The sequence below is a fragment of the Vitis riparia genome, chromosome 6 (assembly GCF_004353265.1).
Source record: "Vitis riparia cultivar Riparia Gloire de Montpellier isolate 1030 chromosome 6, EGFV_Vit.rip_1.0, whole genome shotgun sequence".
Lineage (NCBI taxonomy): Eukaryota > Viridiplantae > Streptophyta > Magnoliopsida > Vitales > Vitaceae > Vitis > Vitis riparia.
In genome coordinates this window covers 14,303,898-14,323,763 of record NC_048436.1, presented here as the reverse complement: position 1 = coordinate 14,323,763, position 19,866 = coordinate 14,303,898, and the positions used below count along the sequence as shown (strand labels likewise).

General features: G+C 33.8%; 2 protein-coding genes across 2 annotated transcripts; both read right to left on the bottom strand.

The window, feature by feature from the left end:
* Positions 1–3,731: 3,731 nt before the first annotated feature.
* LOC117915904 (spermidine coumaroyl-CoA acyltransferase-like) lies at positions 3,732–5,559 on the bottom strand. Its single transcript, XM_034831646.1, has one exon. The coding sequence runs from the start codon at positions 5,418–5,420 to the stop codon at positions 3,981–3,983; it is 1,440 nt and encodes a 479-aa protein (XP_034687537.1). The 5' UTR covers positions 5,421–5,559; the 3' UTR covers positions 3,732–3,980.
* Positions 5,560–12,181: 6,622 nt separating this feature from the next.
* LOC117916925 (alanine--glyoxylate aminotransferase 2 homolog 2, mitochondrial-like) lies at positions 12,182–16,702 on the bottom strand. The gene is made up of 9 exons (XM_034833162.1): positions 16,380–16,702; positions 15,287–15,517; positions 15,036–15,206; positions 13,919–14,062; positions 13,643–13,822; positions 13,161–13,386; positions 12,817–12,930; positions 12,644–12,730; positions 12,182–12,555 (listed from the first exon to the last, which is right to left on the bottom strand). Exons 1-9 carry the CDS (start codon positions 16,617–16,619, stop codon positions 12,512–12,514), a joined length of 1,437 nt encoding a protein of 478 aa, XP_034689053.1. The 5' UTR covers positions 16,620–16,702; the 3' UTR covers positions 12,182–12,511.
* Positions 16,703–19,866: the final 3,164 nt, after the last annotated feature.

The following is a 19,866-nucleotide window of genomic DNA, read 5'->3' as shown; positions in this document are numbered from 1 at the left end:
ATATAAGTTTAATTTTTTTTTTTTTTAAAAAAAAAACACATGTTATTTATAAGTGGAGAATGATGAACGTTGTCGTAGTTCTCGCCACTTAGAAGAGCAAAAAACCAGGAAGAAGGAAAGTGGGGGAATAAATAATGAGAAAGAAAGACCGGTCCAAACACGGTCTAATTATTTTAAGGGATTATGTGAATTTGGGCTATGTGATTTATTTGCAAATGGTGAGTTGAAATGGTTTACCGCGGGACCCACTTGATCCACAAATGTCATGAATGAGTCCAACCATGACACTTTCATTAAACACGGTTGAAAATCGTCCCAAAAAATCTGGTCGTTGGATGTAGAAGAGAGGAGCGCAAAAAATCACCCCAAAAATTGTCAATTTTTTTTTTTTAAATTAGCTATATATCACGATAAATTGACGACATTTTGGGAAAATTTGGCGATTTATCGTAATATATCATCGATTTTTTTCTCATCGTCATCGCCATTGCGCACGATAAATTAACTATTTTTAAAACAATTCATAACAAATCCTAGTTTTAAAATTTTAAGTATAAATCCTTTTTATTTATTTATCAAATAATCTATTTTTATGGGTAGTGGCCGAGGTAACACTTGACTTTAGGAAGCATCCTTTAATGTATATATAAATTTTTCCACACAATGTTCCAATGTCGAAATGATTTTTTAAGGCAATATAGTTTTCAATCATTCCATTAGAGATAGGTTTAGTCCCATTAATCCTTGCTTTTTAAGGCAATATAGTTTTCAATCAATCCATCATAGATAGTTAGGTTCAGTCCCATTAGTCCTTGCTTTTTAAGTTGGGAGAATTACCCATTAAGGTGGGCTGAGCTTGAATAATTATTGGAAAGGGTGTCTTCTACTAATTCTTGGGGAGGACTTTAATAGGTTTAAATACCAAAACTGTCCTTCAATTAAAACTTTTAAAATTCAAAGTATTTAAAGCACTTCACTTGGTTTATTAAAACATTTATGGTGCGTGAACCTCGCATTTATTGTAATTATTGATATTCAAAATTTAAATCAAAATTTTGAGTTTAACCCTTACAATTATTATATATAATGATAGTATAATGCGTTATTTAAATTTACTATTTAAAACAAAAATACTTTTAAAAAATATTTTCAAAATATCATTTATTTATTTATTTTTACATTTTTATTAAGAAAAAAATAACTTTTATAATTATATAATAAAAATGGAGATTTTTTCATATATATATATATATATATATATATATATATATATATATATATATATTAATTTTAAATTGATAAATTATGTTTTTTTATTAAAATAATTTTTATTTTTTATAATAAAATAATTTATATGATATTTTTTCCTTTGCATAGTATTTTTTTTATTTTAAATTTTCATATATAATTTTTTTTTCTCAATGCATCAGTGGATGATGTTAATATATTTGATATGTTGAATATTAATGAGGTATAAAAAGTGATGTTCAATATTATTACTTTTATTATAAAATATAGGTACAACAAAAATATATTATAATTACAATATAAATACACTTACATTACAATAAAACATAATTAGGAAAATTTTGAATTTTTTTATAGAAATGATAATTTTATATGATCATACCATATTTCACAACATATTTATATCATAAATAATTTCTGAAACCAATTGAATTCACGAGACTCATAGTTTATATATATATACACACAAAAATTATTAAATAATTTCAATGTACTATATGAATGTTGTTAATATATTGATATGATGTGTTAATACTAATAAGGTATAAATAAGCATTTTTAGAATTATTACTTTTGTAATGAAATATAGGTACGATATAAATGCATTATATTTATAATACAAATACATCATCATTACAATATATTACAACATAATTTAATTTATTTTTGTTTAATTTTTTCATATGCTATATTGCCCAATGAATAATTGTGAGTTATTCCATTTAATAATTGTGTGTTAGTTAATTGAATATTTATATATTATTCAATTGATGAATGCTCGTAAAAAATAATTATTCATTTTATTATGATAACAAAGTTTTTAATTGTATGTTCTATATATAAAATGATATAATAACCTTAGGATATGGTTTTTATTTATGAGATATTGAAAATTATTTTTTTAACAAGGTTGTTTAAAAAATCTCAATTTTTTTGGGAAAAAAGAAGAAGAAAAAATAACAAATTTTTAAATGGTCACTTAATTGTTCAAAAGTGAACAACAATTTTTTCGTGCTTGAGAAATGTACTATTAATTATCTATACTTATCATCATATATGAACCACATATCATTAAGTCTTAAATTTATTTATAAATAATATAAAAAATATATTAAAAGGTAAAATTGTTTTCTAAAAATCCTTGAGAAGAATGAGCCTTCCTGTAATTATTCCGGTTAAGTTTCAATCAATCCATCAGAGATAGGTTTAGTCCTATTAGCCTTTACTTTTTAAGATAATATATATAGTTTTCATTCAATTCATCAGAGATAGGTTCAGTCCCATTAGTCCTTGCTCTTTACGCGCCCTTCACTCTTTAGTCCCTCCTTCTTACTCTAGTGGTGAACCAGTAAAAAAAACTCATGGTTAATAGGAACATTTTTTGGCCTTTTGAAGTTAGATATTTTCTTACCATTAAAGATTACGTATAAATGTAACCATCTCCTCAAAGCAAAGAAAGTGACGAAAAAAAAGAAGCAAAGAAAGTGACGAAAAAAAAGAAGAAGAAGCAAGTTTTCATTTTTTTTTTGAAATTTTCCTGATTTAGAGTTTTCAGCCGAGTTCGAACACCTGGATCACCTAAGGAGTGGATTATTGACTTTTGAGTGGTCTTGTTATTGCTTGTCTTCACTAATTGTTACCTGAATCTTATCAGATATAAGTCACTTCTGAATGGATAAGCTCAAATGGCTGGCAAGACCTTTCTTAGATAACACGTGGATCCTTCCATTAGACATTTTGTTTTTTCTTTTTTCTTTTCTTTCAAATAGGTTATTCTTCAGCAATCATCTACGTGCTCATCTTTGCCTTGTAAGCTAACTAGATATACATGCAGGTCCTTTTCTTAGTAGCTTAATCTCATACTGCTTTAAAATTTACTCATTCCATTGAGGTAGTAGCACTCATTTAAATGATAATGACGCTTACCCATATACAAATGCTTGGTTATGATTATGTTTCCATCAGCAAAATGAACCAAAAATAATTGATGATCAGTTGGGCACAAAGATGTTTTAGGGGCTATGAAGTATTAGATTGCAAAATCTGAGTCAGTGTTATATCACTGCGCAGAACTCTTATGATTTATTGCATGACAAGTTCATCTCTATTGTATTTAATTCTCTTATGATTTCATTTAAAAGGGTAAAAAATTATCTGTCGCTACAATTGAGAGGTGAACGAGAGCCTTCATTTTTTGAGCGTTGGAAACCACCTTTTTCTCTATTTTTTCCCGTCTCTTTCTTTATTTTTACTTGTGTGTGGGACTTTGTTACATAGACAACATTAATTAGAAGGTATACAATATGCAGTTGCTTCAGTTGGCTAGGAGTATATATGTTCTCTGAGCAGGGACTGTGTGGGTTGGAAGCAACAAGCTTCTTCAAATGAGGGCATAAAACATAGCAACACCCTTTATCAAATTATACTCAGTGATACTGATACAGCAGTAGACCAAACATATATGATATACCTGCAATTACATGGACAAATAATGCTGAAGTTTTTTATTCTGATCATTCTTGGATTAGATGTCATCAACTTAAAAAATGGGGGAAAGCAGGGAAGAGTTTTACATATTGCACTCAACCAATTATTTACAGTTCATAAATACACAGAAGGCAGCAGAGATTATTAAAAAACACAACACTCAACATTCAGTGGCATAGTTACGAACAGGCCCAAGGATTAATTCTTTCAGTACTTGATCGAGAAATATATGTTTGTTTTGAGTGTCAAGCTAAAGCCTTGTCATCTCCAAGACTGAGGGCATTCATCTCTTCCTTGAACTTGGGTATGGCAGCTGCAGGAAGGGAAACAAGGACCCTCACCCCACCTTTCATTGCAGGATCCAGACTGGAAGGAGAAGTGAGAATACATAAACCCACGTAGTTGAACATGTTCCATGGCACCGGTATCATGTTCACAGGCTCCTTCCACCCGAAATCTACTTCTTCAACTAGACCCAGTCTTCGCCAGTCTGTTACAACCACGGTTGCGTCGTTGGTTTCGAACTTTATATTTTGTCGTCTCATGGACTCCAGCATGTCTATTGAGTTCCAAATGTTGTCAGAGCTACAAGCAATCTTCTTGCTTTCTTTGATCAGTTTGGAAACCCTTGAGAGAGGTCCTTCATTGAGATCCTTCCCCATTGTTGTGGCATTTGCAGGACCAAAAGCATTCCCGTAATACCCATCAGGCAGAGGGGGATTGAGAAGGCGTCTATACCCCACAGCCATGGAGAAGAGGGTTGTTCCATCTGAGTTCAATTCTAAGGCTCTAAACCTAGATCTCCAAACATAGGCACTGAGGGCTTCAATGGTGGTGAAACCCTCTTTGGGAGCTTCATCCCCACATTGTTTCATCAAGCTAGTTTTGAGTCTTTTGATACTCTCACTATTCACGTTGAAGCAGTCATGCACAATTTCAGTGGGTGGCAAGTGTGGTGAAGTTGCTAAAGAAGCCTCATCTATAGGGATTTGGAAGGGGGTTTTTCTGGGTGTTCCCACTAACCTCTCCCTCTCCCACACTGGTTTCACAGTTGGCTCGCTCTTTCCGCTTGCAAGCTCAGCCAAGGCACGGAAGAATTGAGCAGCACCGAACCCATCACAGACTGAGTGGGATATGCCCATTCCAATTGTGAAACCCCCACAAGAAAACTTAGTCACCTGCAGCACCAGAGGGTGTCTACCATCGCCACCATCGCCTGGCCAATCAAACACAAAGGGTTTAGCAAGTTCAACAGTAATCCCATCTAAATAACCGAGGGAAGAAAGCTCGCAATTGGCTGTTGCCACTAGAAAAGGCACCCCAGCAGCATTGCAGTTGAGTCTAAGTTCTCCATCACTGTGCCTCTTGAGCTTCCCAGCTAGAGGATAGTAATAAACTAACACTCTGGAGAGGGCGTCACTGATTACACTAGCTGGGTCACAAGAATCCAGATCATGGGTTTTCCCGTTCGAGGAAGCTAGATCATGACCATTATCATCACTAGAGGAAAATCTCTTTGCTTTGTACGCATAAATGGTTTGGCAAATGATCTCAAGATTGGGGTCATTGTCAATGGTAGAGAAAGAAAGGACTTCAGAAGGAGTGGGTTTTGCAGGTTTAACAAGCACAACATCCTTCTTCTCAAGCAAGAAGGGGATATGGATGGTATTTTTGTGGGTTGCCATGGAAGCTAGAGAGCTAGCTGAGGTGATACAAAAATGGGAGAGCTTTATGGAATTTGTGGCAATGCCTCTGCATAATTTATACTACTGTGGCCAACACATGTCTACCCTCCAATGTGATCACGGTCCCAGTTGCCACTACAATTAAAGATATTGAAATGAATGTTGTTGATAGGATTTTGAATTTGACTAGCCATGAAATTGAAGGGTTACCCAACTGGTTGCATTTTCTTGGGTGAAGTGGAAGCAACCCACTTTGAAAATTCTGTGCCCTTCACACACCATCCCTTGGAGACCAATGGAAGACAAAGACACATGGAAGATGGAGTCCGGAACTATTAAAACCATCCTCACACTTCTTTTGCAACAACTCAAGGACAACTATCTTTTGAATCACTTCCTTTTCACCTTCTGCATTTTGCACATGCTCGAAGTAGTTCTGTTCACTGTGGTGGGGATTTCATGATCCCTGTGTATTTGAAAACTTTTCATTTTTAAAATTTTCACGGGTACATCACAGCATATTTCAAAGTATCTTAAATTCGTAATTAAGTTTACATGAGATTGTGTCAGATTTCTCATAAAATAAGGAAACACATAAATATTATACTGTCATGAGAAAAAAAATTATATTTCAAAGCGTCTTAAATTTGTAATTAAGTTTAAGTGAGATTGTTGTTAGATTTCTTATAAAATAAGTTTATGTGAGATTGTTGTTAGATTTCTTATAAAATAAGGAAAAGGTTATGAGAAAAAAAAGTTATAATTAAGAAAAATATTAACTTGTGAAGACCATAGAGATTGATACAGATCGAAGGTAGAATGAGACACTTGATTTGAAGTAAGAAAGTTTACGATTTAAGATGGAGATATAAAGAGTGAAAAAACTTGAATATTTTAAAATTCCATAATTGTATTTATTTTTTAAAATATATAATATTCTATATCATATAATGAAATAATTATATCTCATACTGAGGAAGACATGTTTGACCGAATCACATTAAAGCCTAATGTACTGTTATGTGTAGATTTTATTTTATGCTCTTTCTATGATCCAACAAGTGCTTCCGTTTACCAACATTTTTATCCCTTCAAAATTTGTTTGTTTATACATAAAGAAATCAGCCCATCTCTAATCAAACGAAGAACCCACGACACACAAGTGAAAAAAGAAACCAAGGTCCAGTAGTAATATGTACAAGGATTTGATAGCTCCACTGACTCAAGAGACTTAATATCTTGCAAAGGCAATTAGGTGTTTAGAGCAACAACTACTTGGTCCATTCACAGTAACAGTACTATAAATTAACCTGACTTGAGGGAAAATATATGTAATATGAAAGGTAGAGTTTTGTCCATGGTGGTTCTCTCAGTTAAGCTAAGCCCAGTTGAGGAGGATAAGGACTGATGGATCAAGTGGACCCAAGAAGAGAAAAATTGGGACGCACTCAGAATCAAATCATCAAGAAGAAGAACCTGAAGTATTTTTGTTTATTTTTTGGGTATCTTCTTGGCAGTTTGCCCTGTTGTACCGACTTCCATTACCGAGAAAGCATAAAACAAGTCTCATGGCTTCTGCAGGAGCAACTAGCAAGTGCCCTTAGTCCTAAAGGTTTGAAACGCGGAAATATGATGCAAGCATGACTTTCCTCCACTCCCTACGCTCATAAGTCTTAATTCTTTACCTACGATCTCTCTTGTTGTGACATAGGGAAAACATATTCTCCACTCTTACCTACCACCTCTCTTTTTTTAATGGAAAACTTTTAGAATATGAAAATTTTCTAGCCCTTCTTATCTTTCTTTTCGTTTCTTTGTCCGTATCACAGCCTAGGTTTGTTGGTGGAACGAAGAAAGAAAATAAAGTAGAAAATAGGAAAAAAAAAAAAAAAAGTGAAAAAATAAATAATAAATTTAAATTTAACAAAATATTGTCTTTTCAATTAAACTCATTTCATCATTAATTTTTTGACATTATGTGATAAAGTCAGACTTAACTATCGCTTTGTTATATTTTTTTATGAATTGATATTAATTTCAACATTCAATCCATATATCTTACATATATACATGACTTGAGTACATTAGGAATGATATAAATGATACAAGTCATAAGTTTATAAATAAATAAGTCATTAGTCAGTTAATGAATTTGGACAATTTAATAGAGATTATAATGCACTATCTCCTCATTTAAGGGATGATTTTTCTTGACAGTCAGGATGAGTTTCTCATGATAAGTGTACTAGTATATATGATGCACACTAAATAAGACCTACAACCAATCATGATATCAGACTATCAATTATCATGATTCATCAAACTATTTTACTATATGAATTCTTAACCTTGTGAAGATATTGAGTCTATGCTGAAATCAATAAGGGACTTTGACTTGTGGGTGAAACCGTAAAGTGGTCATATATGCGTATAAATTAAGTCACTGTTGATGAAAATTGGTAGCAATAGGTACTCTAACAAAGACACCATGATATTTCATTGGTTTAAGACAACATGTTTCCTTGGATGATCTAAAGGACATATAACCGTAAAATTTGTGGTTGTAATAATTCTTTTAGTAGAATTTGACATATGCTCCTTATAATCAAAGTATGTTAGTTGATCATAGAATAAGTGAAATTTGTACTTTAAGGATTTGAGAGGTAATCTTAATAGGTGATAACAGTACCTTGTTATAGATTATAAACACCAATCCATGGGGAGTTTGTATGTCATAGGTCACGAACCCAAACTTCGTCATGTTGTTATTTATATAAGGTATGGAAGTGTGATTGATTCTTTATAATGAGATGTTGAATCAACTTTACAATTGAATTTTGAGAGAACCAATATTCCTATGGTCCTAGTGGTCTCTACTCTAAGCTCATATATCATGTTGGTATGGTTTATGAGGGTTTGATTGATTTTTGGATCACTTTTGTATATAAGGGTGTTTTGATAATTACGTAAGATTGTATAAAAGATAGTGAATAAGGTCTTTGGATTAAGCTAATTAATTAATTAGATGACCCAATATGATTAATTAATCAATTAAGACCTGTTTAAAGTTAGATTAAGTCATCCAAGCTCATGCAGACTTAAGTCACTTAAGCCTAATGAGAGAACTCTATAAATACCCCTTTATGGGGTTAGGAAATGACTTTTTGATTGTTGTCTTCTAGATCCAAAGAAATGGTGAAAGTCTAGGCATCTACTCTTCCAAATCCAATTTTTTGAGTGTCATGGACATGGCTCAAGTCATTGGATCGACAAAAAACTTTCAGTATATGAGACTTCTAAAGTATTCAAACACGTTCTTCATTGGATGAGTTTCGATTTAGAAATATCCAAATTATATATATGAGTTTTAATTTCTAGATCTATTTTATTCTATGGTGTTTGAAGCCATTTATTTTTATTGTATTACATTTAGAGATCCCTAAGGGTAGATGTATATACTCTACAAAATTTAAATACATGGGAATGGAGTAATCGTCTCAACATCTCTTCCATATAAAAAAATTAAATAATTTAAAAAATCATTTTTTTAAAAATATTTTTTCTTTTCTTAATATTTTTCTAAAACCAAATATAATATAAGATTTTTCAGTTACTATCAAACGTCCCATGAGGAAAAGGTGTCTCAACTGCTATGGGATGAAAAAAAAAATTTTAAAACTGAACATATAATTTTGTAGGGTAAAAACATGCATGAATTATTTCATATAAATATTGTTAGACTTTAAATCCATTATAAATAACGTTCTAAAAATGGGCATGGAAATTTTGAGGGGCATGACCCAGTACTTCAACTGTGTTTTTTTTGGTCCCAAGGTGAAGATTCTTATTTCTTTCCTTTTCACTTCTATCAAAATCTGGAGGGCTATGGCCCTCAGATCTCCGGGTCCTCCTTTCTTGGACACCTTGAGTATATGATTCACTAATATAATGAACTTAAAGATTGAAATTAAAATTACATAATTTCAATGTGAAAGATGCCAATAAGTTGATGATTGAAGGTAGACAACAGGCAAAAATCTATCCAAATATTATTAGTGGTTGTGTGACTTGTGTCTTCACCAGTTATTGTCGACATTAAAAGCCAAATATCGATGGCGGCCTTCAACATTGATTGTCTATATAAGGGGCTTAGAATTTCTAGGTGAAATTTCCAATTCAACCAATTGTTTCATTACTAATGATGAAAATTAATAATGAAATAAGATGGGATATTTTAATGTCACTAATTCCAACCATTTTTTTCCCTAGATTAATGATGAGACTAAGTAAAAATTTTCAAGGCCAAAAATGTCAAGAATCTTGTCATTGGAGTATGAAACTTTTGGTTCAAGCCTTAACTAACCAACTTCTTTGGATTTAATTTGAAGTAAGGAAATTAGACATTCGGGTGTTGTTCATTCAACCTTTTGTATTGCATTTATAGGTAGCTATTATATGAGTAAATAATTTATTGGATAGGGAACTTGTTGAAATTGGCTAATACTTCTTTTGAGTTTTTTGTTTTAATAATTAGTTTTGACAGCATCTGACTATAATACAAAAATATATTTTGGCAATATATATTGAAAAAGACATCATCAATCAAGTAATATTACAATATTTTTAGATTATATCATTGGTATCTTTATTCAACGACTTAAATCTCATCATGTATATTTAACAATTCGAATCTTTTGTTCTACAAATATTGTTGTAGTACCTTATCATTTTTAGTTTTGACATTATCATTTGAAACAATAAATCAAAGTGGCAAAGATGATGACTACTATACCCACCTCATTGGTGATTTTTCTTCCTACCTATGAATATGCTTTTTTTGATCCAAATTTACAAGTTTTTGCTAACTTTTGTCAAATCATGTGAATCATTGGTCGAAAATCAATTTGAAAAAAAAAAAGTATAGTACAAAGTGATGAAGGAGGTGAATGATCATCTCTTTTCAAAATTTTCTTTCAAAATCAACGACATTCATTATCATTTCTCTTTTAGACACAAACACACCAATAGAATGGAAAACTATAGACATATGATGACAATGGATTCTTGGTCACCAAACATATGTAGAAAAATTATTCCATAATGAATAAAAAATTTTACTTATATGATTTAGATTTCTTGTATTTTTGAAAAGAGTGATTTGATTGATGAGATTTGATATCATACTTATAAAATCCAAAAGCATAAATGAAATTAATATTCAAATATTTCTTCTTAAAAATATAGTGACTTGGACCTCTAATATTGATGATTAGGATTGCACAAACGAAGTAGTTTTGCCCCATAATTGGCAACATTCAGAATTTCATCAAGATATAACTAAAGGCTCTAAGCAACCTCAAAGACTTAAAATAGTTACTCAGGAACACTTTCAAGCACGTGAACCAACCAGATGATGCTACTGTTAAAACATTTGGTAGTGCATGCTATCCATTCGCACTCACTCATAAGTGCAAAACAAATACAAGTTTGAATTCCATTCCTTAAAATGTATTTGTATTGGTTATAACCCATCTCTCAAGGGCTATCTTTGTTTCAACTCAAATGGAAAAGTTTTAGTGCGAGGACAAGTGACTTTTAACGAAATTGACTTTGGTTTCTCTTGACAGTTTCTTCCCTCCACTGCGCGCACCATTCTTCATGTCACCTTGCCATTAGTCCTTCATTCCACGCCTGCTATAATACCAATTTAGATATGAGCCCCACCCCCCACACCCCATCTTCGATACCCTCGAGTCCGTATCTTCAGCTACCCACTAATGATAATAATCCGCACCACCTGCCACTAATGATAACTTCTCGCTCCACCCATCACCACTGCTGTCTTGTACCGTATCCACCAAGCCCATCACCTACAAAGAAGCCGACCTCCACTCCTCCGGAATGACAAGAAGTCATGCAGAATGATTTAATTTTACTGCCCTAAAATGCTATCAAACATGGCGCCTTGTTCCTCCCCATGAGTGGATGCATATATCGGTCGAAGAATAACTAAATGGCACGGTGGATAAATTCACGGTTCATCTTGTTGCAGAAGGAATTCATCAATGTCCGGGCTTCTTCGACCATGTCGATAGATTGATGGGATTCTCATCGCAGGTGGCAGCCTAATGCTTGTTCAATCAGTCATTGCTTAAGCAAAAATCCAATAGCGTTGGGTAAACAATTGTCTTTGCATGATGGTCATCCCATGGATGATGTTATTTTATATCACGGGGATTAAAATGTTTAACATTAACTGGATCAGATATAACCTTTGCTGTCAAGAGTCAACAAGGCTACTTAGTTCATGCATCAACCTTCTTTATCCCACTGGTATGGGTCTCAAATTAATAGTCACACCTATCTTAAATCTCACAGCTTAGACCAACACCTACGGGGACAAGTAAATCCCATGATCGCAAGTCTACAAGTGGATATGCAATTTTCTACTCGTTAGCTCATTGTCAGGGATGATGATAAGGATGATACAGAGGATAATCCCGGATAATTCAGGGAGTTCAACCATTCAACCATACAGTGATTATCCTATACTAATCCATTCAAATTAACAGCTATAGCCGTTCGTATTTTGAATGAATCTGTTAGGTCTGTACCTGTAAACATATACTACTGAGAAATTGATAGATTATATGTAATATAAAATATATACCTGTGTATTAGGCTTTCAACAATTCTCCTCCATTAAATTCTTGATATTTTTTAAGCAGAAAACTGGGTTTTGGGTGGCTAGGTTAAAATCAGATTGAATTTCAATTTCCATACCCAATATCCAAAAACTAAGTTGGTAATTGGTTCTAATAAAAGTTCTTTATTGGAAAAAGAGAGAGAGAGACAACGAGGTGATGTCTCATCATCTCATCTACTTGCATAACTGCAATACACATACCAACAACTTGCACTTCCAGCAGAGTTGTCAATAGATAACATAGAAATTCAGAGATCATGGTGAAATGGTAGTCTTATCCAGAACTGTACACAGGCTCTTTCCCACCTTATTTTTTTTCACATCCTTGACGAAAAAGTAGTCTTATCCAGAACTGTACACAGGCTCTTTCCCACCTTTTTTTTTTTCACATCCTTGACATCGTGTAGTCCATCACATCCACTAGGAAATCTACAGTCATGAAGGACAAAGGCTGAATTAGCAAAAGGGGGGAATGAAGGAGGATAGAGAGTAGAAGAGAATGGAAAAGAAAACCAACCAGCGTCTTCCTTAGTGAAGCAGAGGGGAGGTGTGATCCTAAACACATTCCCATAAAATCCGCCTTTGCCTATCAGCACTCCCATTTCTACAACAACAATGCAGGTTTGTTAGCTACAATTCAAGAGGGAGACACTTCAACACAGAGAGAGAGAGAGAGAGAGAGAGAGAAACCTTTCATCTTGTCCATAACATGCAGAGTTTCTACGTTTGCTGGAGTTTTTAACTGCCGATCAGTTACAAGTTCAACACCAAGCATCAGACCTCTTCCCCTTACATCCCCAATAACTGCAGAAATAAATAGTCTTATCAATCATTCTTCTTAATGAGCTATGAAAGAACTGAATGAACTAGAATTAAGACTCTTGACAGTTTGAATGGTTGAAAGTCAATTGTGTATTGTTGCATGGTTCTCAAAAGGATTCAAGTCCATTTCATGCGTTGTGTTTGTAATCTGTATCATTCATATATTCTCAGATTTCATGTCCAAAAAAACAAATTAGGGAAAGGGAATATACTTTCATGCTTTTCCTTGAGGGAAGTGAGACGGTCTTTCAAATATGACCCCACAACATGTGCATTCTCCTGAAGCTTTTCTTTCTCGATCACCCTCAGAACAGCTAGTCCACTAGCAGTAGATACGGGATTTCCCCCAAAAGTATTAAAATAAGTGCGATAAGTCAAGACCTTTGCTATCTCAGGAGTGGTTACGACTGCACCAATGGGAACGCCATTTCCAATGCCCTGAGAGAACCACAGAAAGAAGCAACTCAAACTGTTAAGCTACAACTGAGACAGTAAACTCAACATGGTGGAGACATGAGACAGTAATTCATCAAACATGAATTTATATATATACATATATATAATTCATAAATGCACTTTTAAGTAATGAGGTAATCTCTAGGAGCACACTGCTCCAGGATCCGTCAAGCTACATAAAAGTGTAGGGTGAAAAAAAATTAAAATTAAGAAAAATATGGGAGGCTAAAGAATCTACCTTTGCCATAGTCACAATATCAGGCACAACACCATGGGCCTCAAACCCCCAGAAATGACTGCCTGTGCGAGCAAAACCTGATTGAACCTCATCAGCTATACAAAGGCCTCCTGCTTTTTTAATGGTGCCATACACAGCAGGCAAGTAACCTGGGGCCAACTCTAAAATTCCACCCACTCCCTGTCAAGCATGCAGCGTTCACGTAGAAATGAACAAAACAAATTTTATCTTAACCATATTTCAAAAAAACAGTGACCCAGGCACATCAAATAATACCTGAATGGCTTCTGCAAGAAAGCCAGCAATATTGCCACAAGTACCATAATCAATGAGGTCTTGAACATCTTTTGCATATTTCAATCCATCAGAACCAAAGACACCTCTGTATGGATCTGGGTTCAAGGCATGATGAACTCCAGTCTGTTGTGATAACATCATAAAATGAGAAGATTATTACAAAATAATATCAGTGTTTATTTGATTAGATATCAACTGAATATTCCAAAAAGATCTTCAAAAGTACCAGAAAGAAAACTCAGTTATAGAACTTGAAAATTAACAACAGGGAAATCTAGAAAGTATCCAGGAATAGTACTCATTCAATCATTGAAACTCATCAGTAAAAAGCAACCTTCAAAGCTTTACCAAGATAAGTGACAATAGAAGATTGTTTTGTAGAGAAGTTACTGATTTATAGAAGAATTGACAGAAAAAAAAAATGAAATAATAGTGCAAACAAATTTTATTTAACCCCTGTTTTTAGATAGGAAACAGAAAATGACACCCTCTCTTGGTTCTGACTTTTTCTGAACTAAACCAAGCCACTTTGTTCACAAGCTAAAGCTCACTGGGTGTGAGCCCGTCTAATCTTCAATCAAAAGGGCTCATGCTTATGTTTGTTTCCCATTAAAAACTTAAAGCTCAGCATAATTCACAACAATGTTTCAACATATTAGGCATCATTAATTCCAGTAATTCATATTGATATGCTAGAATAATAGATGAAACCATAAAACACCTTGATATTTAAATTTCAGTTTATACCAGTACTGCATTTAAAACAAAATATAATAGACATAAATATAACATAAGATTATCCATCAATACTTTACTAAATGGCTGCTAACTCTCAGTAGACAACCTAACAGTACAAATAGAAGCACCAAGAGTCTTAAAGAAAACAATGATTGAAAAGTTGCAACTGTAATATAGGTCGTATACAATATTTTTAGTTCTATTTTTGTGTCAAACCCATGATTCTTAGGGGGTTCATTTCGGAGACAGGATGAACCTTGAAAGATAAAAATGGACGTCCAGTGGTAAACCAAATGATAATAGCATCTAGTTGTTGATCTCTAAGAAAAAATGAGACTTGTTTTAGAGAGAAATATACCTGTACAACATTGAACTTGTAGTTACATTGAGCAGTAGCACTCATAGTCGCAGCTGCATTCCCATGATATGCATTCCTAAGGGAAATAATATCATGGAAACCGGTATACAACCGAGCAATCATCATAGCTAACTCATTTGCTTCAGTCCCAGAATTTGTAAAGAAGACAACCTGAAAGCTCATCCAAAATTAATTATAGATGAATAACAACATGAAATGATCTTTCCACAATTATTATTTAAGAAATATACCTTGAGATCTCCAGGCATCTTGGATGCTAATGCCTCAGCAAATTCAGCAATGGCATGATTCAGATACAAAACTGTGGAATGCTGCAATCGCTGCGTCTGACTTACTATTGCCTCCACCACATCAGGATGACAGTGCCCACAACATACAGTCGCAATTCCTCCAAATGCATCAAGGTATCGACGACCATTCTCGTCAAACAAGTACTGCATCTTTCCATCTACCAAGTTCAACTGTTGACATAGCACACATCTCCATAAATTACCTTTAAAACTATAGCCTACAGTAACCCACTTGACTACTGGATCACACTGATTCTATAGATGCTTCAACATCAAAATTCTGATTAAGTCAATTCATTTCAAGTCATCAAAATCAAAACCGAAGCACAGCACCAACTAATCATACCAACCAAACAAATGAATGAGTTTTAGCCTTTAAACTTATACCAACTTAAAAAAGGGATGAGTAATAGTTCTTTCTTCAAATGGGTTCTCTAACAAGATCCAAAACATCAAGAAACTTGATTTTACAACCTAAAAAAAAACACTCAGAAAGCATCCCATTGCATGACATTAGCTAATGCTATTAACGAATCATTAAAAAAAAAAAAAAGAACTTTAATTCTTTAATCTTTCTAGCAACTTAGAAGAGCTTGAGCAATGATGCATTCCCGGAATAAGCTCTCCAACAAAGATCAAGCCCTAACTGTCCCTTATCGTTCTAAAAGAATTACAGAACATGTCAGCACTTTCCCAATGCCCCTGATTTAAGAGGAAAATACACAACAGTGTTGGAGATTTCACTCTATAAAGGCACCATTTTTCCAAAATTCCACAAGCTTCGAATCACTCCAACACTTAGTACCATGATCATAAGACTAGAATCCATTGAATCCATTTTCATATCTACAAATAATCAGGTACCTTACAAAGAAAAAACCGTACGTTTTAATGCTTTTTGTAAAATCCAAATCTGGAAAAACCAAAGCACATAGAAACAGAAACTTGCTCTACAAAACCCATACAAATAGACAAAAAGGGGGAAAATCTGATTTGTAAATCCGAACTAGGTCTGAAAGAGCCGAAAACTCACTGGGTTGGAGTAGAAGTGGAACAAGGAAGGACTGAGATACTCTTGACGCTTCTTCAAGATCTCAGCGGCGGAAGGTCCCGTATAGGGAGGAGGAGAGTAATCGAAGGGGGGCATTTTGGGAAGAACAGCATCATCGTCCACAAGAGCAGGCTGGGTTTGAGCCAGCCGGGAGAGGCTACGACGGCACAACTGGAGATAACTTCCCGATAATGCCCCTGAGATTTTTGAGATCCTCTGCATCTTGATAACGAGGACTGGTGATCGTGTACTTTCTCTCGAAGACGCTGATGGAAGCGAAGAGAAAGTGTGAATCTCTCACTAAAGTTTGGACAGCTGACAAGAATCGGCCGAGGGCATAATTTAGTATTTAAAGAGAGAGGCGTGAGATTCGTCACGTGCCATGCACAGTTAGCCACGTTTGTTTTGTCTTTTAGTGGCTGGATATTTTAGCCACGTGGTATGTTAGATTTTTAGGAACTAATTAAGTTTCCATTGAAATGTGAAAGATGTGTTTTATTAGATGATGACTTTTAAATTAAACAACTTCTAAGTTTGAGTGGCGCCTTGGAACCAAATGACATATGAGAGCCGTGTTTCTTAAAAAAAAAAAAATTATATTAAAAAAATATATTTAACAAAATTTTCATTAAAAAAAATAATAATTTTCATATTTTAGCTTTTAGTTTATTTAAATAAAAAAAAAACAAGTGTAATATCTATAAAAATTATTTAAAAAAAAAAAAGGCAAATGTAAATATATTTTTGAGGAATGAAAAAATTTTGGTATATCATAAAAATCTCTTTGTACTTTCACCCATATCTTGTTTAAATTTTTTATTATTTATTTTTTGAATAATTTTTATTAGGATTTAATGAAAAAATTCAAATGATAAACGATAGATAGATTTGCCTTATTGAATGTCGTTCTTCAGGGAAAAATAATAGCTTTGGAGAAAAGACTTTAGATTATGTGTATTTGAGATTTGGTTGGCATGGGAAATATGTTCAATGTTATATTGACTAAGTATTTGACATTGGGCCAAGAAATTGGCACTGAATTGTGCGTGCTTGGATTTAGTTGGTATGAGAAATATGTCGAAGGATGCCTTAATTAGGTATTTGATATTGACTCAAAAAGTACACTCAAGATTATATGTTCATGGGATTTAGGGTTGACCTTGAAACAATGCTCAAGTTTGTAAGATTTGTTTAATGTGATTTGAAATCAATTGGTCTTTAAATTAGAAATCAAGTCTTCGTATACATATCAAATCAAATCCTTTGAGCATCATTTTGGGAAAAGGATGCATCGGGGGAAATGATGGATAAAAAAGTAAGGCCTAATATTATGTGTGCTTGAGATTTGGTCTTAACCCTGAAAAATATGTCTAAGATGGTGTAGGCTCAAGATAATGTATGATGGTGTAGGCTCAAGATAATGCATGCTTAGATTTTGATGTTGGCTCGAGAATGATGTCCAAGGTTGTTGGTTCGGGATTTTATGTGAATTGAACCAAAATTAGCTTGATGTCACTACATCCAATTGTTTTTTTTAGATGAACTGACTAAATTTTCATGTATGATAAGTAGTATCAAAGGTAGCTCATGGATTCACATCACACAAAACCTCATATTGGGGGAGGGATGTGGCTCCTTAGGAAAAATGATAGCTTGAGAAGTAAGGCCCAAGGTTGTTTATACTTTAGTTATGGTGTTTGCTTGAAAAATATTTAAGATTGTATTAGCTTAGGATTTGTTATTGACTCAAAAAGTAAGCTTCCATTTATTTATACTTGGAATTTGATGTTGGTCTCAAAACAACATCCAAGCTTGTTGGGTTAGGATTTTGTGTAACTTAAACCATATAGAGAGGATTAGTTTAACTTCATCAAAACTTGAGGGAACTACAATATAAACTCATATTAAACATTTGGATTTGATCACAAGTTAACATTACTTAAAAACACAAATGAGAAAAAAAAAAATGTGAATTTTGTAATTTATCCAAATATTTTAAAGAAAAAGTTAGCACATTTGTCTCTCCTTTCCCAAATAGGTAAATTTTCAATGAACAAATAAAAACCAACATGATGAGTGTAGGGGGTCCCCTTCCACGTGTCCCTTTCCAGCACGGACACATTGACCATCTAGCACAAATATGCAACCCATCCAGATCGTTTCGCCCACACCAAGATAGGATCTGTCTAGCACCAAAAGCGAGAGGATTCCTTTCCCCCACAAGGCTAGACGACATCGAAAGTCCGGACTCCCAAGCGGGAATGACTGTCAAGTCAAGTCTTAAAAACCTCTAGCATGCATGATCATTCACGCCTGACATTTGAGCGGCCGACGGGACTCCATTTATCCCACAAGTCCACATCAATTAATTGTTGCACATAATCTCAGACGTCGATAGGCTGAGGGAACAGACAACTATACGGTTTGAGATTTTGGCACTTCAGTAGATAACACCTATCAACCGCCCTTAACTGTGATGATTATCCAGCCGCCTGCAGGACAATCATCATTACAGAAGAATGTCAGAGTCTTTGGTCAGTACTACATTGGTGGTGTCATCGGTTCTATATAAACCCTCCAAAAAGCACAAGGTATATGCACACATACACTCACTTTTTCCCACAAAATAGTTAAAGCTACTCTTATCTGACTTAAATTTCGAAGGGACGTCTCCGGACTACCCGTTTGGACATCATTTTGTGTAGGAAGCAAGCCTGTTTGGTTCCAGTATAGCTAGATGGATTCTTCAAAAAGCACGAAGAGGGGAAGAAGTCTGACTAACTTCAACGAAGCTAGACGGACCTAACTCCAGTTGGCTTAGCGCCAACAAGGAGTTTATGATCAAATTCGAATTCACGTGGGAGAAATCCCCTACAGTAACGTGTAAAGGATAAGCCTTAGACCATCCCTCTAACATAAGACATTATAAAATTTGAATTCATGTGCATTTTATTTATATCACAATATGACAACAAATTACAAAACATGTTAATTGAGAAGGAAACTGTGAAAAACAAAAGATATCATATTCATACCTTTAAAACACTCTTATGGAATTAGATCCCTGGGACTTGGACGAGAACTTTACTCCCACCACGAACTTGCTTGATCACACACATATTATCAAATATATTTATTCATATATAATTTTATATTTATAAAATTTCAAAACATGATATTCATTATTATCTTAATATCAAATATATTAGTTTATATGCAAACTTGTATTTAAAAAATTAAAAATAAATAAATAAATGTTAATGGGATTAAGATTAGAAAAAAAAAAAAAAAAGACTTCAAACAAGGTAGACAAGGAAACCCTTCCCCATTTAGGTTTCTAGGGTTTTTAAAATAATTCACAATTGTTGTGAAGTACCAAACAAAATTCTATTTGAAAATCATACAAAAACAATCTTCTCGGTTTATTCTTTAACATAATTCGACATGTTAAAAACACCAACAAAATACC

Bases quoted from the DNA above. Each gene is read 5' to 3' on its own strand.
- LOC117916925 (XM_034833162.1), bottom strand. From the start codon at position 16,619: ATGCAGAGGATCTCAAAAATCTCAGGGGCATTATCGGGAAGTTATCTC. The intron at 15,207-15,286 runs GTATATTTCTTA...ATGAGCTTTCAG, and splicing joins AGATGCCTGGAGATCTCAAG to GTTGTCTTCTTTACAAATTC. The intron at 13,823-13,918 runs GTATTATTTGAT...CATGCTTGACAG, and splicing joins TTCTTGCAGAAGCCATTCAG to GGAGTGGGTGGAATTTTAGA.
- LOC117915904 (XM_034831646.1), bottom strand. From the start codon at position 5,420: ATGGCAACCCACAAAAATACCATCCATATCCCCTTCTTGCTTGAGAAG.